Source organism: Bubalus bubalis, chromosome 1 (assembly GCF_019923935.1).
Source record: "Bubalus bubalis isolate 160015118507 breed Murrah chromosome 1, NDDB_SH_1, whole genome shotgun sequence".
In the NCBI taxonomy this organism is placed as follows: Eukaryota; Metazoa; Chordata; class Mammalia; order Artiodactyla; family Bovidae; genus Bubalus; species Bubalus bubalis.
Window position 1 is genome coordinate 103,568,968 of NC_059157.1, and position 22,631 is coordinate 103,591,598.

A 22,631-nucleotide genomic window follows, 5' to 3' on the forward strand; every position below is an offset into this window, starting at 1 on the left:
TACTTGTTTTTCTCTTTCTTACTTCACTCTATGTAACAGGCTCTAGGTTCATCCACCTCACTAGAACTGACTCAAATTTATTCCTTTTTTATGGCTGAATAATATTCCATTGTATATATATGAACAATGTGAGTTTCAACTATACAAGTCCACTTATAAATGTGGATTTTTTTTCAATAAATACATACTAAAGTGCTACAAGATCCGCATTTGGTTGCATCCATGGATGCAGAACCATAGATCTGGAGAGCCAACTGTAACATTAGATGTGGATTTCCAACTGTAACATTAGATGTGGATTTCCAACTGTAACATTAGATGTGGATTTCCAACTGTGCGCAGGGTCAGTGCCTTTAACCCCATGTTGTTCAAGGACCAACTGTATTTTCTTCTGAAATTGCCTTTAAATCGAATTCACAAGCTATTTCAGAAAATGTCTCAATATTTTCATCACAACAGTTTTACTCAGTTCATCTCTCCTCTCTCATTTACCATTCACACCAAAAGACCCATAATTACTTTCAAGTTTAGTCTACCTTCAAAAAACAAAGTTTCTTTCAGCACTAGAGATAATACAAAGTAAATGAGGAAGGTTCTGAATGCAATTTCAAATGATGGCTTTTAATTATACTTTGAGCAACAGCAGCATATCAAATTAAATATGGAACTTCCCAAAGTAACCACTCTGAAGGGGACAGCTTTACATTATCTATACTATTTTTTCCTTTTAAATCAGTTTCATTACCTTAGAGTCACATCCTTCTACTATTTTACAACCAGATGACAACAAAGCAATCTAAACAAAGAGAAATCCATCTCTCCCACTTTCTAAGGCTGTCAGTTTTCCCAGCAGATGTGGTTAGAGTGATTGGCTACAACCCAGAATATTCTAATTCCAAAAGAATCCCTAAGATGCATACCAGTCCCTGACCAGTCACTCTCCACAACAGAAAGTAAAGGCACCTAAAGTCTCATGTCTAAATCAAAGAACCAGGCTCCAAAAGAGAAAATCCCCTTGATAAAACCACATGGTACTCAGGATAGGAGTCCGGGACCATGCCTCAGGTACCTGAGGCTTGTCTTGTATCTTATGAGAACCTTTGTACTGAAACTGACCAGTCTCTGGAAGTGAGCAAAAAACAATTTGATAATAGAGCAAGGACTACCCACTTTTTTCAGTCAAAAATATCAATCCCATGATTATGGTATCACAGCTTGCTATGGGAAAATCTAAAATATGTTCCAAAAAATTTCACACTTCAGGCTAACTAGAGTTGCCTTAAAACAGTGATACAAGTTAGCTAAAAGTTGCCTTAAAGCAGTGATTTCTCAAAATGGAGGTAGGGAGACTTTTTAAAAACACACTCCCCACTCCTTTAAGATTTCAGTTCTTCAAAGGAGGTGGAAGTTACAGCCTCAACATATGTATTCTTTAAAAACTCCCCAAAGGCATCTGCTCTTCCCTCTAAGACCTAGGCTATCACGTGCCCAGAAACACAGTCCACTGTATTGCATGCTAACCCCATTCAGAGAACCATCCTGAGGGCCTAGGGTCATGTCATCATGTCTGTTCCTTCCATGTAATGTTATGTGTGTGAGTCATTCAGTTGTGTCTGACTCTTGTGACCCCATGGACTGCAGCCCACCAGACTCCTCTGTCCATGGAATTCTCCAGGCAAGAATACTGGAGTGGATTGCCATTTCCTTCTCCAGGGGATCTTCCCAACCCAGGGATAGAACCCGCATCTCCCACACTGCAGGCAGACTCTTTACCAACTGAGCCACCAGGGAAAACCACATATTATTCCTCCTAGACTTACATCCCATTCTTGCTTCACAGATGTTTTCTTCTTTACTTTCAGTGTTTTCCTTCCTCCTCCACGGGGACCATAACGATTCACTCGGACAAAGGACATCTAGGAGTAATAATCATATCAATTTTTTTAAATACATGAAAAACTAATAATTAATCATCACCAGAGAGGGAAAATTATATCTAGGAAAATAAATCTTAAAATATCAGAAGACATATTTAAGCATAATGAAAGGAACAGGCTACCAAAACTTGGCTCATTCCCTTCACAGTTATTAGAATGGAGACACTGATAACCATGATAAAAGTCATATATGTTATGTTATCATATGATGACTATGATAACAAGTCAACAAACTAAATATATGTGAGTAATAAAGAACTCCAGGAATGCAGCAGTTACAATCTAAAGCAGAGACTTAGAACAATAGTCATAAGCTTTGTCACCCATTACACAAATTCTCAATGAATAAACAAAATGTCGGTTCCACGTGAACAATATGAATGTAGGAGAAAGAGAGCAAGAGATAGCTGGGGTTCATTTTGAAGCATCTAACACTCAAAATCACTACTAGACACGTGTATTTACCTTAAAATAAAGGTGGCTAAATTTTAGAGAATGAGTGAGTTATGATACCATCTCTAGTACATTTTTCACATAATACTAAATGGGTGTCATTATTGATACTAAGCTAGAATCTGAAATTGCCAACAGTTGCTTGCCACTCTTAAAATAGCAATGCTAAGGGCACTAGACTAAACATTATACAAAATTAGAAAAAGACTCACACTGCCTGAACACTAGGATTGGAGAACACATACACGATTTTTAAAAAGCAACACATATACATGACTCCTATCCCAGAACTTCTTTACACACCTGAAAAATTACAAAACTTTTCAGCTGACCCCCTTACTCCAAATAATCCTAAAACACAGACTCGAATATTTTTCTTAAAGACCTCTTTTTAAAACAGTCATTTAGTCTACTGTGATAAAGATGACTAAATCCAAGTATTTCTGCAGAGTTGGCCCATACTGTTAGCAACCACATTCACTTTTTTTTAAAAAATTGGGGTACAGTTGCTTTACAAAGCTGCACTAAGAAGTGAATTAGCTACATATATACATCTATCCCGTCAATTCACTGTTTAAACACGATATCTATTTTCAGAGTGTACAGTCCAGCAAAGGAGGTGAATCACATACAAGTGAGAGAATAACATCAAGTGTTATTACAGTGGCAGCGATGATGGCGAGGATGCTGGCGGGGCGGCAGCGATGATGGGATTAGCTGCTGACTACTTTCTGTAAGCTAGGGGGTATTCTAAACTGTTTACATATATCGTGGCCTTTAATCCTAACGCTAATCCCGTTAAGTGTTTTCTCATTTTACCGATGAGAAAACTAAGAGACAAAGAGTTAATTGACTATGAAGATCACACAGTAAATGTCAGAGCCATAAAGGTCATTTTAAAAGGTATGGAATGGAACAGAACCAAGAGACCAAAACAAAACTATACTCTATGGTCAGTTTATATTCAGCAAGAGTGCCAAGAATCAATTCAATGGGAAAAGAACAGTCTTTTTAATTAATAGTACTGGGACAACTGGATATTTATATGAAAAAGAATGAAGTAAGACTGCCTACCTCACAACAAGCATAAAAACTAACTTAAAATGAATCACAGACTTAAGTGCAAGAGCAAAAAGTACAAAATTTCTAGAAAAATAACATAAGCATGAAAAGTGAAAGTAAAGTCGCTCAGTCGTGTCTGACTCTTTGCAACCCCACAGACTGTAGCCTACCAGGCTCCTCTGCCCATGGGATTTTCCAGGCAAGAGTACTGGAGTGGGTTGCCATTTCCTTCTCCAGAGGATCTTCCCGACCCAGGGATCAAACCCGAGTCTCTCGCATTGTAGGCAGACACTTTACCATCTGAGCCACCAGGGAAGCCCTAACATAAGCATCAGATCAGATCAGATCAGTTGCTCAGTCGTATCCGACTCTTTGCAACCCCATGAATCGCAGCACGCCAGGCCTCCCTGTCCATCACCAACTCCCGGAGTTCACTGAGACTCACGTCCATCGAGTCAGTGAAATCTTCATAAACCTTGGATGAAGCAATGGCTTCTCAGAAATGACACTAAAAACACAAGCAACCAAAGAAAAAATAAACTGGACTCCACCAAAACCAAAAACTTTTGTGCTCCAAAGGACACAATCAAGAAAGTGAAAAGACTACCAAAAGAATGGGAGAAAACATTTGCAAATCATACATCTAATGAGTAACTTGTGGACTGGGAAGATCCCCTGGAGAAGGGAATGGCAACCCACTCCAATATTCTTGCCCGGGAAATCCCATGGACAGAGGAGCCTGACTGGTTTCAGTTCCTGAGGTTGCAAAGAGTCGGACACAACTTTAGCGACTAATCCAGAATACATAAAGAACTCAAAACTCAACAACAAAAAATCCAATTTTAAAATGGCTAAGGGATTTGACTAGATATTCTCCAAAGAACATACTGCAGATGGCCAATAAACATGCCCAAAGATGTTTAAGATCACCAGTCATTAAATACAAATCAAAATCATGAGATACTTACTACCTCACACCCACCAAGATAGTTATAATCAAAAGATGTAAATAACAAGTTTTGACAAGAGTGTGCAGAAACTGCAATTCCCATATATCACTAGTGGGAATGTAAAATGGTATAGCCACTGTGGATAATAGTTTGGCAATTCCTAAAAATGTTAAAACACAGTTATTACATGACTCAGCAATTCAAGTCCTAGCTACATACCCAAAAGAACTGAAAACTTATGTCCACACAAAAACTTGTACATATATATAACAACATTATTCTTAATAAACAAAAAGTGGAAACATTCCAAATATCCACTAACTGAAGAAGGGATAAATAAAATATTGTGTATCCATACTATTTAATATCAATTAGCAATAATAAGGTATGAACTACTGATACATGCTACAACTTGGCTATGCAAGAGAAAGAAGCCAATATATGACCAAAGGTCACATATTATATGATTCCATTTACATGAAATGTTCAGGATAAGCAAGTCCATAGAGACATATGATAGATTAGTGGTTGGGAGGGTCTGGTGGGAAAGGAAATAGAGTGACTGCTAATGGATATGGGGTTTCTTTTGGCAGGGATGAAAATGTCCTGGAATTAGTTGTGATGGTTTCAAAACTCCTATCAATGTACTAAAAAAACTTAAGCTGTAGACTTTAAAGGGCTAAATTTTATGGTATGTGACATATCTCAATAAAGCTACTATAAAATATATGGAAAATGTCTAACAGTTGTTCAAAAATGGTTTCTAATATATTTTACTCTTTAGCCACTTAGATCTTCAATTTACTCAGCAAAAACAAAGAGGAATCACAAAATGTCAGTAATCTATATGATGAACTATGTACTCATTAAAATTATATTATGAAGAATGTAGGGAAATACATGGAAAGTTCAGTGTGAAAACTAGAATACAGAAACACATACAGTATATTCTCAATGATGTTAATGTACATACATTATTAATAAAGCACTTACTTGACTGCAAGGAGATCAAACCAAAGGAAATCCGTCCTGAATATTCACTAGGACTGATGCTGAAGCTGAAACTCCAATACTTTGGCCACCTGATGCAAAGAACTGACTCATTGGAAAAGACTCTGATGGGAAAGATTGAAGGCAGGAGAAGGACGAGACAACAGAGGATGAGATGGTTGGATGATATCACCGACTCAATGGACAGGAGTTTGAGTAAGCTCCAGGAGTTGGTGATGGACAGGGAAGCCGAGTCAGACACAACTGAGTGACTAAACTGTGCTAAACAATTCACATTTAATCCCACAATCCAATGAGAGTAGTGCCATAAGATACACTAGAGCTCAGTAGCTAAGAGTATAGTATAAAACCAGACTGTGTGGGTTCACATCCCAGCTTTGCCACTAGCTGTAAATGCATAGGAGAAGGCAATGGCAACCCACTCCAGTACTTTTGCCTGGAAAATCCCATGGGCGAAGGAGCCTGGTAAGCTGCAGTCCACGGGGTCGCTAAGAGTCGGACATGACTGAGCGACTTCACTTTCACTTTTCACTTTCATGCATTGGAGAAGGCAATGGCAACCCACTCCAGTGTTCTTGCCTGGAGAATCCCAGGGACGGGGGAGCCTGGTGGGCTGCCGTCTATGGGGTTGCACAGAGTCGGACACAACTGAAGTGACTTAGCAGCAGCAGTAGCAGTAAATGCATAAGGTGCTTAGAACCCCTGCCTAGAACATACTGAGTTCTATTTAAGGATTAATGATGATGATGTCAGCAACAATGATTAACCCCCTTTCCCCAACAAGAAAAGCAGGGCTTTTGAAATATTACTCAAAGGCACACATAATAATGGACAGAGCTGGGAGCTGACACTCAAAAGTGAAAGTGAAAGTGAAGTCGCTCAGTCGTGTCTGACTCTTTGCGACCCCACGGACGGTAACCTCCCAGGCTCCGCGGTCCATGGGATTTTCCAGGCAAGAATACTGGAGTGGGCTGCCATTTCCTTCTCCAGGGGATCTTCCCAACCAGATCTAATTATAATGATGTACCTTTTAGAAAACATTACTAAAATTGAGTTATCTCTGGTTGGCTCCGTATTTTCTAAGCTTTCTACAATGAACCTATGTTACTCTTAAAATAATTAATTTCAAGTTATATTATTTAAAATACTATATTTACTCAGAGACTGAAATTCCACCAGAATCAATTCTGAAAAACCATCCCTGAATCTGAAGTATACAAAGGTTTATGAGCAATCAAAGGGTCCATATACTTGTTTCTTTAGATGGTGAGGCTGTCGATATAATATCAAAAATTGAGTATTTTTTATCATAGCTATTTGTACACTAATGGTGACTTCTGATGGTCACCATTAGATACAACATATCTAAATATAAGAGCTTTTTTTAGGCAAAGAGATATAGAAACTAATATAAGTAATAGATTAAATGCCTGAGTATTAGTTGTGTAAACACAAACAGTTAAACAATTTTAGCATAAGAAAATGTTACATTCAAAGAAAACATATTCAGGTAACAAACAAAAACAGTGGCAAATGAAGGTAGTATATGCTATGGTCTGAATGTGTTTCCCCAGAATTCATATGTTGAATCCTAGCCCCTAAAGGTGTAAAGAGGTGGGGCCTTTGGGAAGTAGGGCCTTTGGGAGGCAGAGCCCTCAAGACTGGGATTAGTGCTCTTAGAAAAGAGACTTCTATAAGTTACTCTTGTATTTCCATGTTTATCTTTGAAAATTTCAAATATGTTTTGTTATACACAGAATTACATATTTGGATCACCTTTGAGCATAGTCCCAAAGTCTAGAATATTCCTACTGCAAATAAACAAATAAATAACAAATAAATATCTTAATAAATGTCTATGCAACTAAAAAAACGTTCTCCAAAGAGATCCTTAGTCACTTACACCTTGTGAGGATACAGCAAGAAGGGGCTTGCTATGAATCACGAAGAGGACCCTCACCAGAATATGACCATTCTCACACCTTGATCTTGGACTTCCCAGACTCCAGAACTATGCAAAATACATGCCTGTTATTTATAAGCTACTCAGTCTCCAACATTTTGTTAGAGCAGTCTGAATGGACTAAGACAGTATATACTATTGCCTTTTTTTTTCCACTTCAATTTAACCTAGCAAAGCAGGCTGTGATCATTCTAAGATGACTCCCAATGAGCTGTGTGCATGCTTGGTCGCTCAGTCATATCCAACTCTTTGCAACCCCATGGACTGTGGCCTGCCAGGCTCCTCTGTCCATGGAATTTTCCAGGCAAGAAAACTGAAGTGGGTTGCCATTTCCTCCTCCTGACCCAGGGATTAAACCCGCGTCTCTTGTGTTCCTGCATTAGGGGGCAGATTCTTTACCGCTGCACCACCTGGGAAGCCCCAACGAGTTCTGCCATTCTACAATTCCTTCCCCATGAGTTTGAGCAAGACCTATGACTAGCTTTTTGAGTCTGTTTTGCTTTTCCCCCTGTGACTTGTTTTATCCAACAAAATAAGGCAAATGTGGACATGTCATCCTGTGATTATATTATGTTATAAAAGTCTCTCTCCTAGGAAAATAGAACAGAAGAAATCTCTCCTGCTGGCCCTGAAGAAGCAAACTGCCATGCTGTGACACTCAATGAAAAAGGCATGTGTCAAGGAACTCCAAGAGCTGTGGACAGCCTCCAGCATAAAGTTGGTCAGAAGCTGAGAACTCACACAGCCCCAGAGAAATGAATCTGCCAACCTAAAGGAAATGAGCCTAGGGCAGATTATTCCCAAGTTGAGCCTCCAAATGTGAATGCAGACTCCAACACTTTAATCACAGTACCCAGCTAAGCTATGGATACTGTGAGATAATAAATGTGTGCTGTTTTAAACCACTAAGCTTGTGATAATTTGCTATACAGCACAGAAAATGTACATAATCGTGTATGGATATAACAGTTGGACCATAAAGAAAGCTGAGCACTGAAGAAATGATGCTTTCAAACTGTGGTGCTGGAAAAGACTCTTGAGCAAAGAGATCAAACCAGTCAATCTGAAAGAAAATCAACCCTGAATATTCACTGGAAGGACTATGCTGAAGCTCTAATATTTTAGCCACCTAATTTGAAGGGCCGACTCACTGGAAAAGACCTTGATGCTGGGAAAGATTGAGGGCAGGAGGAGAAGGGGGGTAACAGAGGATGAGATGGTTGGAAGGCATCATCAATTCAATGGACATGAGTTTGAGCAAACTCTGGGAGATAGTGAAGGACAGGGAAGCCTAGCATGCTGCAGTCCATGGGGTCGTAAAGAATCAGACATGACTGAGCGACTGAAAAACAAACAACAGAAAATGAAAGCACTAGCCAACTCTAAAATCCAGCCTGTGAATGGTTAAGTTCACCACAGAATAACGAAGCTGCTGTCCCACCTCTGACTTTCCCTTCACCAACCAACTTCATGAAGGAGAAGCCTGTTTCATCACTTGGATTTACTAAGCCCCAGTTCACTTCAAACTTTTACAACACAGGAACTACTTATGTGCTGAAAAGTGTTCTCTTGAACATCACCAATAACTGACCAAGGATCAGACTTTGTGGTCTAAGAAAGGGATTCTGTGCCCCTTACAGGTATTAGGTATCATAAGCGATCTGTAGTTTACATGCTGAAATGTGAAACTACAGAGATAGACTAATGGTTTACAGGGCTAACAAGTCAAATAATAAAATTAACATAGAAATTAATTAAAATTAGCATAGAAAATCTGGGTTGTGTTTCTTTGGAGAAAATCTAAAAACTAATAGCTTCCTAATTGCTAAAATTATTGGTCCCTATTTCTCTAGCCTATTGGTTTCCTATTTCTCTGGCCCTTTCCATCTCTACAGATGCCCACTCCTGGAACCTTGTCCCTCTTTTAGCTTCCATGACACACTTCCTCCTGCTTTCTCTCCTGTTCTTTTCTTTTTTTCTTCACAGGCTCTGTAGGACCTCCTCACATTCTATGTAATCAAGGATCTTCACTCAGTTCTATGCCAGTCTCCTCTTCCTTCCATCGGACACCCTCTCTCTATGTCCAAGAATTGTTTTTGAGAGTCTGTACATGCCAGGCTCTGGCTGGACACTGGAGACACAATAATAAATGAGTTTTATATGGTGTCAGTTGTCATAGAGCATACTTTCTAGATCACCAAAGGGGAGTTCACATCTTCCCTCAGTGATCTCACCTACACCCTTGAGCAAAGCTATCAGTGCACTGGGCACACAAATGCACTGTGAAAATGAGTGTCAAATCAAAGAGTCACACCTTTCCTCAAACCCCTAATGCTTGTTTCTAACCTGGCTTCTGCACACATCTCCCAGATATCTCAAATACAGTATGGCGAATATACAGCTCCCTACCAATCTCTAGTTCTTGATATATAACTGGCTTGGTCAGTAAATGTTGCTGAATAATGCTGAACTACAGAATTACCATCCTTCTAGTTGCTCGGGTTTAAAACCTTAGCATCATCTTCTTGTCTCAAAGCCAATCAGATACCAGAATCTATTCATTCTTTCCCTCCAGTATCTCTCTCATGTCCCCTCTTCTTCATCTCTACCATGAATGCATTTTACAGGTTCTCATTATTTCTAATGGATTTTCCTTTCACACATTCTCTCACCCACTTCATCGTCCATCTATTATTCCAACAAGTATTTTGAAAGCACCTGCCAAGAGCCAGGCAACAGAGACAGAGGAAGTAGAATAACTGTGGACCCTCACAGAACTTAGCGTGTCAGACCACAATTAAATGAGCAATTGCAATAAAAGGCTAATGTTGGAAGGATATTCAGTATCAAAGAAATACCTTACTGTAAATAGTGAGAAAAGGCCACCTCCTCCAACTCCCCTAAAAATGTTTAAGCTGAGAGCAGAACTATGAATAAAAGTTAGAAATGGGAGAAAGAATGCTCCAGGTTGGGGGCGGGGGAGTGCATTTACAAAGGGTTCGAGAGGTTCTACTTGACTAACAAATATGTGAGAGGGTTAGAAAGAGGACGAAGAGAAAGGCAGAGGCCAGGACGTGGCCCTGAGCACCACAGCAATTTGAACACTTAAGAAACACGGAAAAGGTTTTAAGCAGGGTCAACTATGATGGGATTTAGCCAACCCACTCTGGCTAGTGGAAAATTAATCAAAGGGAAACAAGACCTCTTTTCGAACACTATCCCTGCAATCATTCCTACCCAGATACATAGAGTTTAGCTCTCCACACTTCACTTCCTGCCTCAAAAGATTTTAACAGCTCTCCCCTGCAGAGAGGAATCCAACTCAGCTTGGCACTCAGGCCCTTTCCTCGCTCCGGGTGGCCTGGCTGACCTTTCCTTGCAGTCTTTTCTCCTCTCACATCTCCCACACATCCTAAAACAAAGCTCTCGTCTTCGCATACAGTCCCAGCCTCTCCTTATGCTCAGCTTGGAACACCTGTCACACTTGCACTTCCCTTCCACGGGGTTAACTCTCATTCACTCTTCAGAACACATTCAGGGGATCCTCCTGAAAAACCCTTTCGACTTAAACGATCCGCCGTGTCCCCAAGTACTCTGGGTAGTTGATCTTTCTCCTGCGTGATCGGAAATTCTTTGAAAAATACATTACGGCACATCCATTTCTAGCTCTATGCAGAAGTGACCGAAAGCGAAGCGCACGCGCACACTCAGGATGCTCCTACACGTAAAGCGCTAGACACAAACACACCCAGACAATATCCTAACAGGCACACGCACTCGCAAAACACATGGAGTCGCAGGTGCATTTTGTAGTAAGGATCCTCAACCCAGACGCCTGAAACCCCAGGAAACAGGAAGACGCCACCACCGCTCGCCCCGCCCTGTAGCCCGGGTTCCTAAGACTCCGTGGGGCCGCGGCTGCACGCCTCCGCCCCATCGTTGCAACCTGCCTTGTCGTTTCCCGATAGCTGCCTCCACCACCACTAAAAACTTTCAAGCTCCAGAACCGTCAGGCCCGCCACAAGTTAACTCAGCTCGCGGCTTCCGGGATGTTGCCTAGGTTACCGGAGCCCCACCCCAATTCTCTTGCGTATATCCGGTAAGGCCAGTGCGCAGACGCCTCTTAGTTTGGCTTGTACTAGAGGATTGCTCGGAGAAGGCAATGGCACTCTACTCCAGTACACTTGCCTGGAAAAGCCCATGAACGGAGGAGCCTGGTAGGCTGCAGTCCATGGGCTGGCTAAGAGTCAGACCATGGGATTCTCCAGGCAAGAATACTGGAGTGGGTTGGCATTTTCTCCAGGGGATCTTCCCAATCCAGGGATCGAACCCAGGTCTCTCGCATTGCGGGCAGACGCTTTAACCTCTGAGCCACCAGGGAGGCACAGGGGATTACTAGTAGCAAAATCGCTAAGTCGTGTCCGACTCTTGCGACCCGATGGACTGTAGCCAGCCAGGCTCCTCTGTCCATGGGATTCTCCAGGCAATAATACTGGAGTAGGTTGCCATTTCCTTCTCCAGGGGATCTTCCCAACCTAGGAATCGAACCCAGGTCTCCTGCATTGCAGGCAGATTCTTTACTGACTGAGCTATAAGGGAAGCCCAGGAGATTACTAGGGCATCTCAAAGAGTCTGACACGACTGAGCAACTGAACTTAACTGAGGGGATTAAAAGGATTTTCTGTGTCCTGCCTTGGCTGGTGTGCCCAGAGCAGAGTTCCTGGCAAAGCTTTGGAGGATGGGCGTGTAATAGCATTAGTCAGGTTCTTGTGAATTCTGGAAAAGAAAGATGTAGCTCTCCACACCAGGCTTCACAGATCACATTTACTTGCTTTCACTTGTGTCTATTCAAAAATGTTTTTTAATACCTACCAGTGTGCCAGAGACTATTAGGGCAGGGTCCCTATCCTCAGGAAGCTTACTGTATAATAGGAAACAGCTATCAACAATACAAAAATAAAATTAAAACTGTGACAAGTGCTAAACATTAGGCGTACTAACTAGATAATAAATTTACAGGATTATTTGAATTACTAGAAGGACTGAAAAGCAAGGATGAATAACTTACCAAGGAAGGGTAAAGCATTCCTGCAGGGGGGAGCCACATATGCAAAGGTGTGTGTTAAGTGCAAGGGAGTGGAAGAAGTCCAGTATGTCTGGTGTTCAGAGAGTAGTGAGAGCTTGATGTAAGTCAGGCTGTCCTAATTGGGGGAAGCCAAGACAAGCAAAGGACATCTTTTTTGGGTGTTAGTTCTAAAAGGTCTTGTAAAGGTCTTCATAGAACCGTTCAACTTCAGTTTCTTCAGCATTACTGGTTGGGGCATAGACTTGGATTACTGTGATATTGAATGGTTTGCCTTGGAAACGAACAGAGATCATTCTGTCGTTTTTGAGATTACGTCCAAGGACTGCATTTCGGACTCTCTTGTTGACCATGATGGCTACTCCATTTCTTCTGAGGGATTCCTGCCCGCAGTAGTAGATATAATGGTCATCTGAGTTAAATTCACCCATTCCAGTCCATTTAGTTCGCTGATTCCTAGAATGTCGACGTTCAGTCTTGCCATCTCCTGTTTGACCACTTCCAATTTGCCTTGATTCATGGACCTAACATTCCAGGTTCCTATGCAATATTGCTCTTTACAGTATCGGACCTTGCTTCTATCGCCAGTCACATCCACAACTGGGTATTGTTTTTGCTTTGGCTCCATCCCTTCATTTTTTCTGGAGTTATTTCTCCACAGATCTCCAGTGGCATATTGGGCACCTACTGACCTGGGGAGTTCCCCTTTCAGTATCCTATCATTTTGCCTTTTCAATTTTCCCTATCATTTTGCCTGCCTCTTGAGAAATCTATATGCAGGTCAGGAAGCAACAGTTAGAACTGGACATGGAACAACAGACTGGTTCCAAATAGGAAAAGGAGTACGTCAAGGCTATATATTGTCACCCTGCTTATTTAACTTATATGCAGAGTACATCACGAGAAACGCTGGGCTGGAAGAAACACAAGCTGGAATCAAGATTGCCAGGAGAAATATCAATAATCTGAGATATGCAGATGACACCACCCTTATGACAGAAAGTGAAGAGGAACTAAAAAGCCTCTTGATGAGAGTGAAAGAGGAGACTGAAAAAGTTGGCTTAAAGCTCAACATTCAGAAAACGAAGATCATGGCATCTGGTTCCATCACTTCATGGGAAATAGATGGGGAAACAGTGGAAACAGTGTCAGACTTTATTTTGGGGGGCTCCAAAATAACTGCAGATGGTGACTGCAGCCATGAAATTAAAAGACGCTTACTCCTTGGAAGGAAAGTTATGACCAACCTAGATAGCATATTGAAAAGCAGAGACATTATTTTGCCAACAAAGGTCTGTCTAGTCAAGGCTATGGTTTTTCCTGTGGTCACGTATGGACGTGAGAGTTGGACTGTGGAGAAGGCTGAGCACCGAAGAATTGATGCTTTTGAACTGTGGTGTTGGAGAAGACTCTTGAGAGTCCCTTGGACTGCAAGGAGACCCAACCAGTCCATCCTAAAGGAGATCAGCCCTGGGATTTCTTTGGAAGGAATGATGCTAAAGCTGAAACTCCAGTACTTTGGCCACCTCATGCGAAGAGTTGACTCATTTGAAAAGACCCTGATGCTGGGAGGGACTGGGGGCAGGAGGAAAAGGGGACAACAGAGGATGAGATGGCTGGATGGCATCACCGACTCGATGGACGTGAGTTTGAGTGAACTCCGGGAGCTGGTGATGGACAGAGAGGCCTGGTGTGCTGCGATTCACGGGGTCACAAAGAGTCGGACATGACTGAGCGACTGAACTGAACTGAACTGAAGACAAGCAAAAGCTGTTTGGCCCATATCAAGATCTTTACAAAGCATTTCATTGGTTAACAGAGTAAATTGGCTCCAATAATGCAACCTCCCTTAGCTCTTGGTTTTCAACTGAAAGGACACACCTGTACATGGGTCACCAAGTACATGATGTTCAACATCTTCTAGATGCAGAGAACTGCCTTCTAATAGTTTCTGCTCTGGTTGAGGAAGTTTGATGTAGTTATATTCAATGGTCAATCAATATAATCATCCCCCTGCATACATCTTCAACTTCCTGCCCCTCTCTGAGTTACTGTAAACTTGGCAAAACCACAATCCTGGCTAACTCAACATTATATTTACTAAGTACCTATATCCTTGCAGGTGAAACTGGAAGGTGAAAAACACTCAGCCATACTGACTTTAAATTCATGATCACAAATTTTAAATGGCCCTTTAAAGATGACTGAAGACCATATTATAGTTCTCTGCTCCATTAATTCTCCTACCCTCCTAGATGACACCTTTATACTTCCTCTTATGCTCCAACATCTCTTCTGTCCAGGGTCTCAGCCAGTGACCTTGCTCTCTACTTCATTGACAACACTGAAGCTATATGAAGAAAATGTCCATAAGCTCCCATCACTAATTTAATCCACCTGTCAGCATATTTACCCATGAACCTGCTTTCCAAACTCAACAAAATCTGAAACACAAAGAATGTTACATCAAGGTACATAATAATCAAATCCAGTGATAAAGAAAAAAATCTTAAAAGCAGTCAGAGAGAAGACATTACAGAGAAACAAAAATAAGGATAACAACATAGTTCTCATTAGAAATATTGCAAGCAAGAAAACAATACATTCTTATAATGTATTAAAAAAGCTGTCAACCTAGAATTCTCTATCTGTCAAAAATATATTTTTTAAGTGAGGGAAGAAAAGATGCTTCCCCAGAAGGAAAATGATACCAGATGCAAATCTGGATTTATACAATGAAAATGGAAAATGGAAAATCTACACTGGAAATAGCTACAGGAGTAAATATATAGATTATTTTTCTTACTCTTGAAATCGCTTTAAAAAATAATTGACTACTTTGGACTTCCCTGGTGGGCCAGCGTTTAAGAATCTGCTTGCCAGTTCAGGGGACTCGAGCTCGATCTCTGGTCCAGGAAGATCCCACAGGCCTCTGAGCAACCAAGCCTGTGTGCCGCAGCCACTGAGCCTGCATGCTGCAGTTACGGAAGCCTGCACGCCCTAGAGTCTCTCTTTCACAACAAGAGAAGCCACTACAATGAGAAGTCCATACTTGAGAAAGCCCGCATGCAGCAAGGAAGACTCAGTGCAGCCAAAAATATACAAATGATATTTTTAAAATATATATAATTGACTACTTAAACAAGTAAAATAAAAATGTATGGTAAGGTTTATAATAAACATATATAGGTAAAATGCATGGCAACAATAACATTAAAGTCAGAGGAAGTATGTTATTGTAAGACACTTATACTATTCCCAATGTGTTATAAAATTACTTGAAGGTAGACTGTGATAAGTTAAAGATGTATGCTATAAACAGTAAAGCTATCACTAAAATAGTGAGAATTATAGCTAACAGAGATGGTATCTATAAAAAGATATAAAAGAGATAATAAAAATAGTTGATTAATCTAAAAGTAGGCAGAAAAGTGCAAAAAAAGAAATAACAGACGAGAGATAGAAAATAGCAAGTTAATAGATATACATTATTACATTAAATGTAAATAGTCTAAATACTTTGTCTATAAAACAGGTGATGTGTATGCTTTAAATATGTGAAGTTTGTTGTGTGTCGATTATACCTCAGGAAAGCTGTTTATCTGGCTTTCTCTGGGTGGTCCAAATATGAGGCAGAAAACTCCCCAAGCCATAACAAGCCCCACTTCTGCTTAGCCCACCTCCAGTTTCTGCATCCCAGATTATAATCAGAGTATTTCTGAAGTCTTCCCGGTATTTCACTATTAACATTTTCACTCCCTGTTGTCTTTGAGACTCTGCCAAATGCAATTGATATTTTCTATACCATATGCTGAATTAATAGTCTATTTAGTGATAGTGATAGTGAAGTCGCTCAGTTGTATCTGACTCTTTGCGACCCCATGGACAGTAGCCAACCAAGCTCCTCCATCCATGGGATTTTCCAGGCAAGAATACTGGAGCGGGGTGCCATTTCCTTCTCCAAGGGATCTTCCAGACCCAGGGATCGAAGCCGGGTCTCCCGCCTTGTAGGCAGATGCTTTACTGTCTGAGCCACCTGTTTATTCTCATATAAATAGTCTTTGTTTCCACAACTGCTTCTATTCTTTATGACTTTTTTTTTTAATATGGGGAAGATTCTTCAGTACTACCTTGAGAAGAATCACTTTTTGTATGTTCTGATTTTTGAAATGTAGAAATGCCTAAGAGCACTGTGTGTTCAGTTGTGTCCAACTCTGTGAGTCCATGGACTGTAGCCCAACAGGCTCCTCTCTCCATGGAATTTTCCAGGCAAGAATACTGGCATGGGTTGCCATTTCCTACTCCAGGGGATCTTCCCGACCCAGCAATCGAACCTGCATCTCCTGCATTTCCTGCATTGGCAAGCTGATTCTTTTACCACTGCACCACCTGGGAAGCTCAGAAATACCTAAACTGGGCTGTAAATCATAGAGATCTCTGCTTGGTAGTGAGGAGCAAAAAATAAGGAAACTGGCAGACATGACCAAATCATGACAATTCTAGGCAGATTGTTGCAGAGGTTATGGTTTGGCTTCCTGGACTGACTGCTACAGAGATTGTGGGTCAAGTTCTATTGTTATATATCATCTGGTCATTGTCTGTTTGAATATTTAGTCACAGATACCACCATGAACAGCAAACGAGATCTAGAGCAAATGCTATTAGTCCACCACTGCTCATGTCAATGAGTTGAGAGTGATTTATATATCTTGTAGAGTTTATGTCAAAACATTAGTTAATTCTGCCAAAGTTAATGATAAATTCACCCTATAGTCTTTTCTACTTGTATAATTCTCTCCACTGAGAGGACTACTCTGAGTGTTAGGATAAACAATGAGTCAGCAAATTCTCCAATGAGTCAGGTACAATACCTGAACAATCAAGGGTGGTCTCCTTTTGCAGCTTGTATCTATGTCAGAATTTCCATCGTTGGTGGTTTATAGAATTAAAGTCTTGGTCCATAAACAAGTCTTAGAATACAGTTACTAAAGTGCATAAAGTCTTGGTCTGAGGCAAACGAGACCATGTGTTCTGCCTGCAAAGGAAATAGCAGCCTAAAGGGGCACACGGAAATCCAAGAAAAAAAGACTTTATCACAACATAAAGTCAAAACCAAGAATTTACATATTTAGATCTCTACTAGTCTCTTCCAAGTGGCAAATATTTGGCCCATCACCCTACAAAGGCTGTTGAATTCAAATTTAGAATTATCTGGGGACTGATAAATAAATTTTAATAATTGGTTATTTCTCTGGGAGAAGGGAAACTAGCAGAGACATAGGTTAACGGTGTAAGGTAATTTGTCCATGAAGGTGCAAATGGAATAGTCATTGGCTATAATTCTCTATGATCTCATTTGATGAGACTAGAGTAGCCTATAGATTTTCATCATAAAGGTCTAATGATGAATGATGTATCCAACAGTCATTAAGGTTGAGGACAGAGGGTCCTATTTGGGACAATCTAAGTCGAGTGTTGCTGAATATGAATATGTTCCAATCGAACAATTATAATAAAGGGGGGGAGGAGAGAAGGGAGCACTATGGGTAGACAGCATCAGTGATCTAAATAGTAATAGAGAATGAAAATGATTATCAGTAAGCAGGTAAAAAACAAAACAAGAATTAGACAAGGGTCCTGGCGTAATGTCTTGGTTGGTATTTGTTCATTTTTCCAAGGCCATGTGCTTATCCAAAAGGTCTTGGGTCAAATGTCTATTTCCAAAGGTCAGTTGCTTCTAGAGGATTTGTAACAACCCTTAGCTTGAAGTTCCCTATTGGAGTAGCCTTTCAGTTACATGAACTCTGAGTTGTTTCTTTAGCTGTGAAAAGTTAAGTCAAAAATCGACTTACTAAAGTTTCACTAATATACTTTTTGTTTAAAAATGATTACAGAAGACAACTTAGGTGATGCAAACAAACTATACATAATACTTCATGAAGTAGACAGTCTCCTTGTGAAGAACTACTAAATGGAGAAGAAGAAAGGAAGCTTTTATTGTCTATAGAAAAGAGAAAAATAGAAAATATGGTTAGCTGGGGCCACGCAGTTGACCATGTTTGGGTGAGAAGGCCAAGAGCTGGCTTGCATTTAGGGATTGACTGACTAGATATAGTACATTTCTGGTAAACTGAAGCATTTACAGAGATGAAAAAGTTATCTAAATTTTGGTTTACTAATGTGGCACCCTTGGCAGGAGTGACTCCATCTTGGGCCTAGAAAGGTATTTCAACAGTTGTTAACAGTACCTAATAAGGTCCCATCCATTGAGGTTCAGGAGAGGTTTTTTCCAGTGTCTCCTCCAATAGATGAAATTTCTTAGTTGATGATCATGAAAAGTCAATCTATGAAGTGTCAAGGGAAGCTACCTTATCAAGTTCACCATAAGACTGGGTATAGCACATGACTCCCTTGCAGTATTTTGCCACATCTGCATGCAACAGAAAAGAATCTAATATCAGGGGTGAAATTTCTAAAAGTATGTGCCTTCCTATTAATAGTTTATAGGGATATAACCAATGTGTCTCTAAGACATATGAACAGAAGGGCTAGTGGGAGTAACTTTGGCCAAGAGAGCTCAAGGATTTCTGAGATTTTTCCTAACTTTAATTTAAGGATTTCATTGGTCCTTTTGATCTTTCCCAGAAGCCTGTGAGTGGTAAGGATAGTATAGTTTTTAAGAAAGTGTGATGCCTTATTAAGTTCTTTCATAGTGGTTCATGAAATTGTGTGCCTTGGTCAGTTGACATAAAAGTTGGTATACCCCAAGTTTGAAACACAAAATCAAGCAGCATTTTAGAGACTGCAAAGAATGTTCAGCAAAGATTTTTAGCAAGGAAATGCTATAACCCATCCTAAAAATAAATAAATCCCACAGAGAGTGGGAGCTGGATAAAATCCATCTGAGGGTGTTCATAGGGTTCCTGGCCATGCCTCACCTTAACAGTTTTTCCAGGATTATATTGTTCACAAGTTGCACATGTCCCCAAAATAATCTCAGCTGTGTTTTTAAAGTTTTCCCACCAATGCTGATTTAAAATAGTAAATATTTTGTCCTCACCATAAGAGAATGAGTAGTGTCATGGAGAAATTCAGCTAATATCCATTTGAAGTCAAATGGCCATCTTGAGAGTCCCAACAGTTATCTAAGTGAAGGGTGCATCACACTTCTTCCATTCTTCCTTTTCCAAATTATAGGCAGGGTTTTTGATGTGGATATTTGATCATGGCTTCTTTGACTCAGTCCAGAGATTTATCTTTGGGGGTTTAGTTAATATCATAACCTTGGTTAAGCCTGCTGGTTTGGCAAGACAATCTACTAGAGCATCTCCTTTAACTTCCATTTGATCTTTTTATCTCTGGCACCATGGGCTTCAAACTTATAATAGCCATCTCACTGGGAAGTTGAAGTACATCTAAAAATTCTTTAACTAGTTGTCCACTTTTGATGGGGATTCAAGCAGAAGTGAGAAATTCTTTTTGTTTCTGAAATGTCATGTACCACTCCAGAAGCATACATGGTATCTGTATATGTGTTTATTCTCTGGTCCTCAGCTAGTTGACAATCTCTAATAATAAGTGTTTATAAATTCTGTTATCTGGATTAGCTTTCTCTCAGATAGAGGACTATGCTGATAGATTGAAATTAGTGATAGTGTGATCATCTCCAGTTTCTATTTTGAAGTATGACCCATCAACAAATATTATATTAGGATTCTCAGTGGGAGAATCCTCTCTAATAAAGTTTAGCAAGGTACAGAAAGGCTCTAATTAGCAAGCCAATTTGGAGGTTCCACTTCTTCTGGTCAGGGCAGAAGAGTGGCAAAATTCAGGGTGTTGCACAGTTAATGAGAGATGGAGAAGTAATGTGAGAGGGAGAAGGCAACAGAAATTCATAAGAAGTTAAGTGACTGACTTAGCAGTATTGTATATTCTTAGTCAAGTCTTTACGCCATGTAGATCTGCAAGGTCAAGCATGGAGCCTCGAATGAATTCAGCAGGAGCATCAACAAGTTCTTCAGTGGCAGCATTGTACTAGGACAAGGGGCATCAGCCTTGCAACTGGAGTGAGAGTAAGGCTATGGTAAGTGGTGGGTGTCTGACGGTTCTCATGATGTTCATTTAAAACACCAAGTTTTGTCTAGAACACTCATGTACAAATAGACAAAAGTGTTTGTTGTTGTTATTGTTTTTCGGGATGTCTAGGGAAACAGACTGGAGAAGGCGATGGCACCCCACTCCAGTACTCTTGCCTGGAAAATCCCATGGACGGAGGAGCCTGGTGCGCTGCAGTCCATGGGGTCGCGAAGAGTCAGACACGACTGATCGACTTCCCTTTCACTTTTCACTTTCATGCATCGGAGAAGGAAATGGCAACCCACTCCAGTGTTCTTGCCTGGAGAATCCCAGGGACGGGAGAGCCTGGTGGGCTGCCTTCTATGGGGTCGCACAGAGTCGGACACGACTGAAGCGACTTAGCAGCAGCAGCAGCAGCAGGGAAACAGACTATTGAAGAGCTTTCTTCAGATTCTAGAAGGCTTGTTTAATACTTGGGCTTCTGAAAGACAGTGGCTCTTACTGAAGACTTAGCCATTTCATAAAGAGATGTCACAATCTCAGAAAAACTTGCTGAAATATTTCGATGTCATCTCAATTGAAGTTTTATGAAAAGTCTAGGACAGGTTTGGGATAGTCTTCATCCCACCATGAGAGAATGTTTTTCCCTCCTTAACTAGGTCATGCCTTAAATAATGGACTATGTTTTGGCATAATGCAGTTTATCTTTTTCGAAACTTTATGTGCCCATTCCACTAAGGCTGAGAACAAGTAAATGAAATTCCTTTTACAGGCTTCTCTGAACAAAATAGATCATCTACATATTATTATCAGAACTGAATCACAAGGGCAATTTGAATCTTTTACTTCCTGATTACAAACCAAAAAAAAAAAAAAAAAAAAAGAGGGGTTATCGGTGAACCCCTGGAGCCTAGCTGCCCATATTTGAGTCTTGTCCAGTCAGTTGAAGGCAAAAAAATATTGACTGTCCTGGTATAGAAAATACACACTGAGAAAGGCAGAGTAATAGTCTGCTGCAGTGAAGCAGGTAATGTGGGGAAGAACTGATGATAGCATAGTATTTAAGTTAGGTAAGTCCCTTGGACTGCAAGGAGATCCAACCAGTCAATCCTAAAGGAAATCAGCCCTGAATATTCATTGGAAGGACTGATGTTGTAGCTGAAACTCCAATACTTTGGCTACCTGATGCGAAGAACTGACTCATTTGAAAAGACCCTGATACTGGGAAAGATTGAAGGCAGGAGGAGAAGGGGACGACAGAGGATGAGATGGTTGGATGGCATCAGAGACTTGCTGGACATGAGTTTGAGTCAGCTCCAGGAGTTGGTGATGGACAGGGAGGCCTGGCGTGCTGTAGTCCATGGGGTCGCAAAGAGTCGGACACGACTGAGTGACTGAACTGAACCAAACTGAATGGGGAAGAAAGGATAACAATTGTATCGATATCCCTGAGTCTTGAACAAATCAATATCTTTGTCCATTTGGTTTCTTTACTGGCAGGACAGAAATGTTACAAGGGTTAGTGCAGGTTATGAAAAGGCCTTTGGATATAAGGCCTTCGACACAGATTTGAGGCTTTCCTTTGCTCTGTGTGTGTGTGTGTGTTAGTCACTTAGTTGTGTCTGACTCTTTGTGACCCCATGGACTGTAGCCCACCAGACTCCTCTGTCCATGGAATTCTCCAGGCAAGAATACAGGAGTGGATTGCCATTTCCTTCTCCAGGAGATCTTCCTGACCCAGGGATCAAACCTGGCTCCTGCATTGTAGGCAGATTCTTTTGGGGAAGTTTGGATAAAGAGTTTGGTAGGATCTATCTGGACTTTAATAGATTTCATTCAAATTGTTTTTCTTATGCCAATTCCCATGAAAATTTTAGCCCATAGGGAGTCTGGTAGTGTCAAGATCTTCATCTGGAGTACATATGAAATATAGTGGAGAAGGGAAGGTTTATACAGAGCAGACACAACTTGATTATGAATAGGCAAGCCTCTGAAACCAGAAATAGTCCCTCTTGTGGGCATTTAATATTACACTTCCACTTGTAAACTATATCTCTCTATAGTAAATATATAGGGGTGGTATCACAGAGCAGGAA

General features: G+C 40.6%; 1 protein-coding gene across 5 annotated transcripts in view; it reads right to left on the reverse strand.

Moving 5' to 3' along the window:
* SPICE1 (spindle and centriole associated protein 1) overlaps positions 1-11,473 on the reverse strand; it is a 60,160-nt gene extending 48,687 nt beyond the window's left edge. For 4 of the 5 annotated variants that reach the window (XM_044941910.2, XM_025284214.3, XM_025284208.3 and 1 more), the window contains exons 1-2: positions 11,327-11,473; positions 1,821-1,916 (exon numbers count right to left, since the gene is read on the reverse strand). In XM_044941910.2, coding sequence (XP_044797845.2) covers positions 1,821-1,916 — 96 coding nt within the window. In that variant the 5' untranslated portion in view covers positions 11,327-11,473. Of the gene's footprint in view, positions 1-1,820; positions 1,917-5,395; positions 5,444-11,326 lie in introns of those variants that run through there. The other variant, XM_025284200.3, reaches the window with a different exon arrangement.
* Between the last annotated feature and the right edge of the window lie 11,158 nt (positions 11,474-22,631).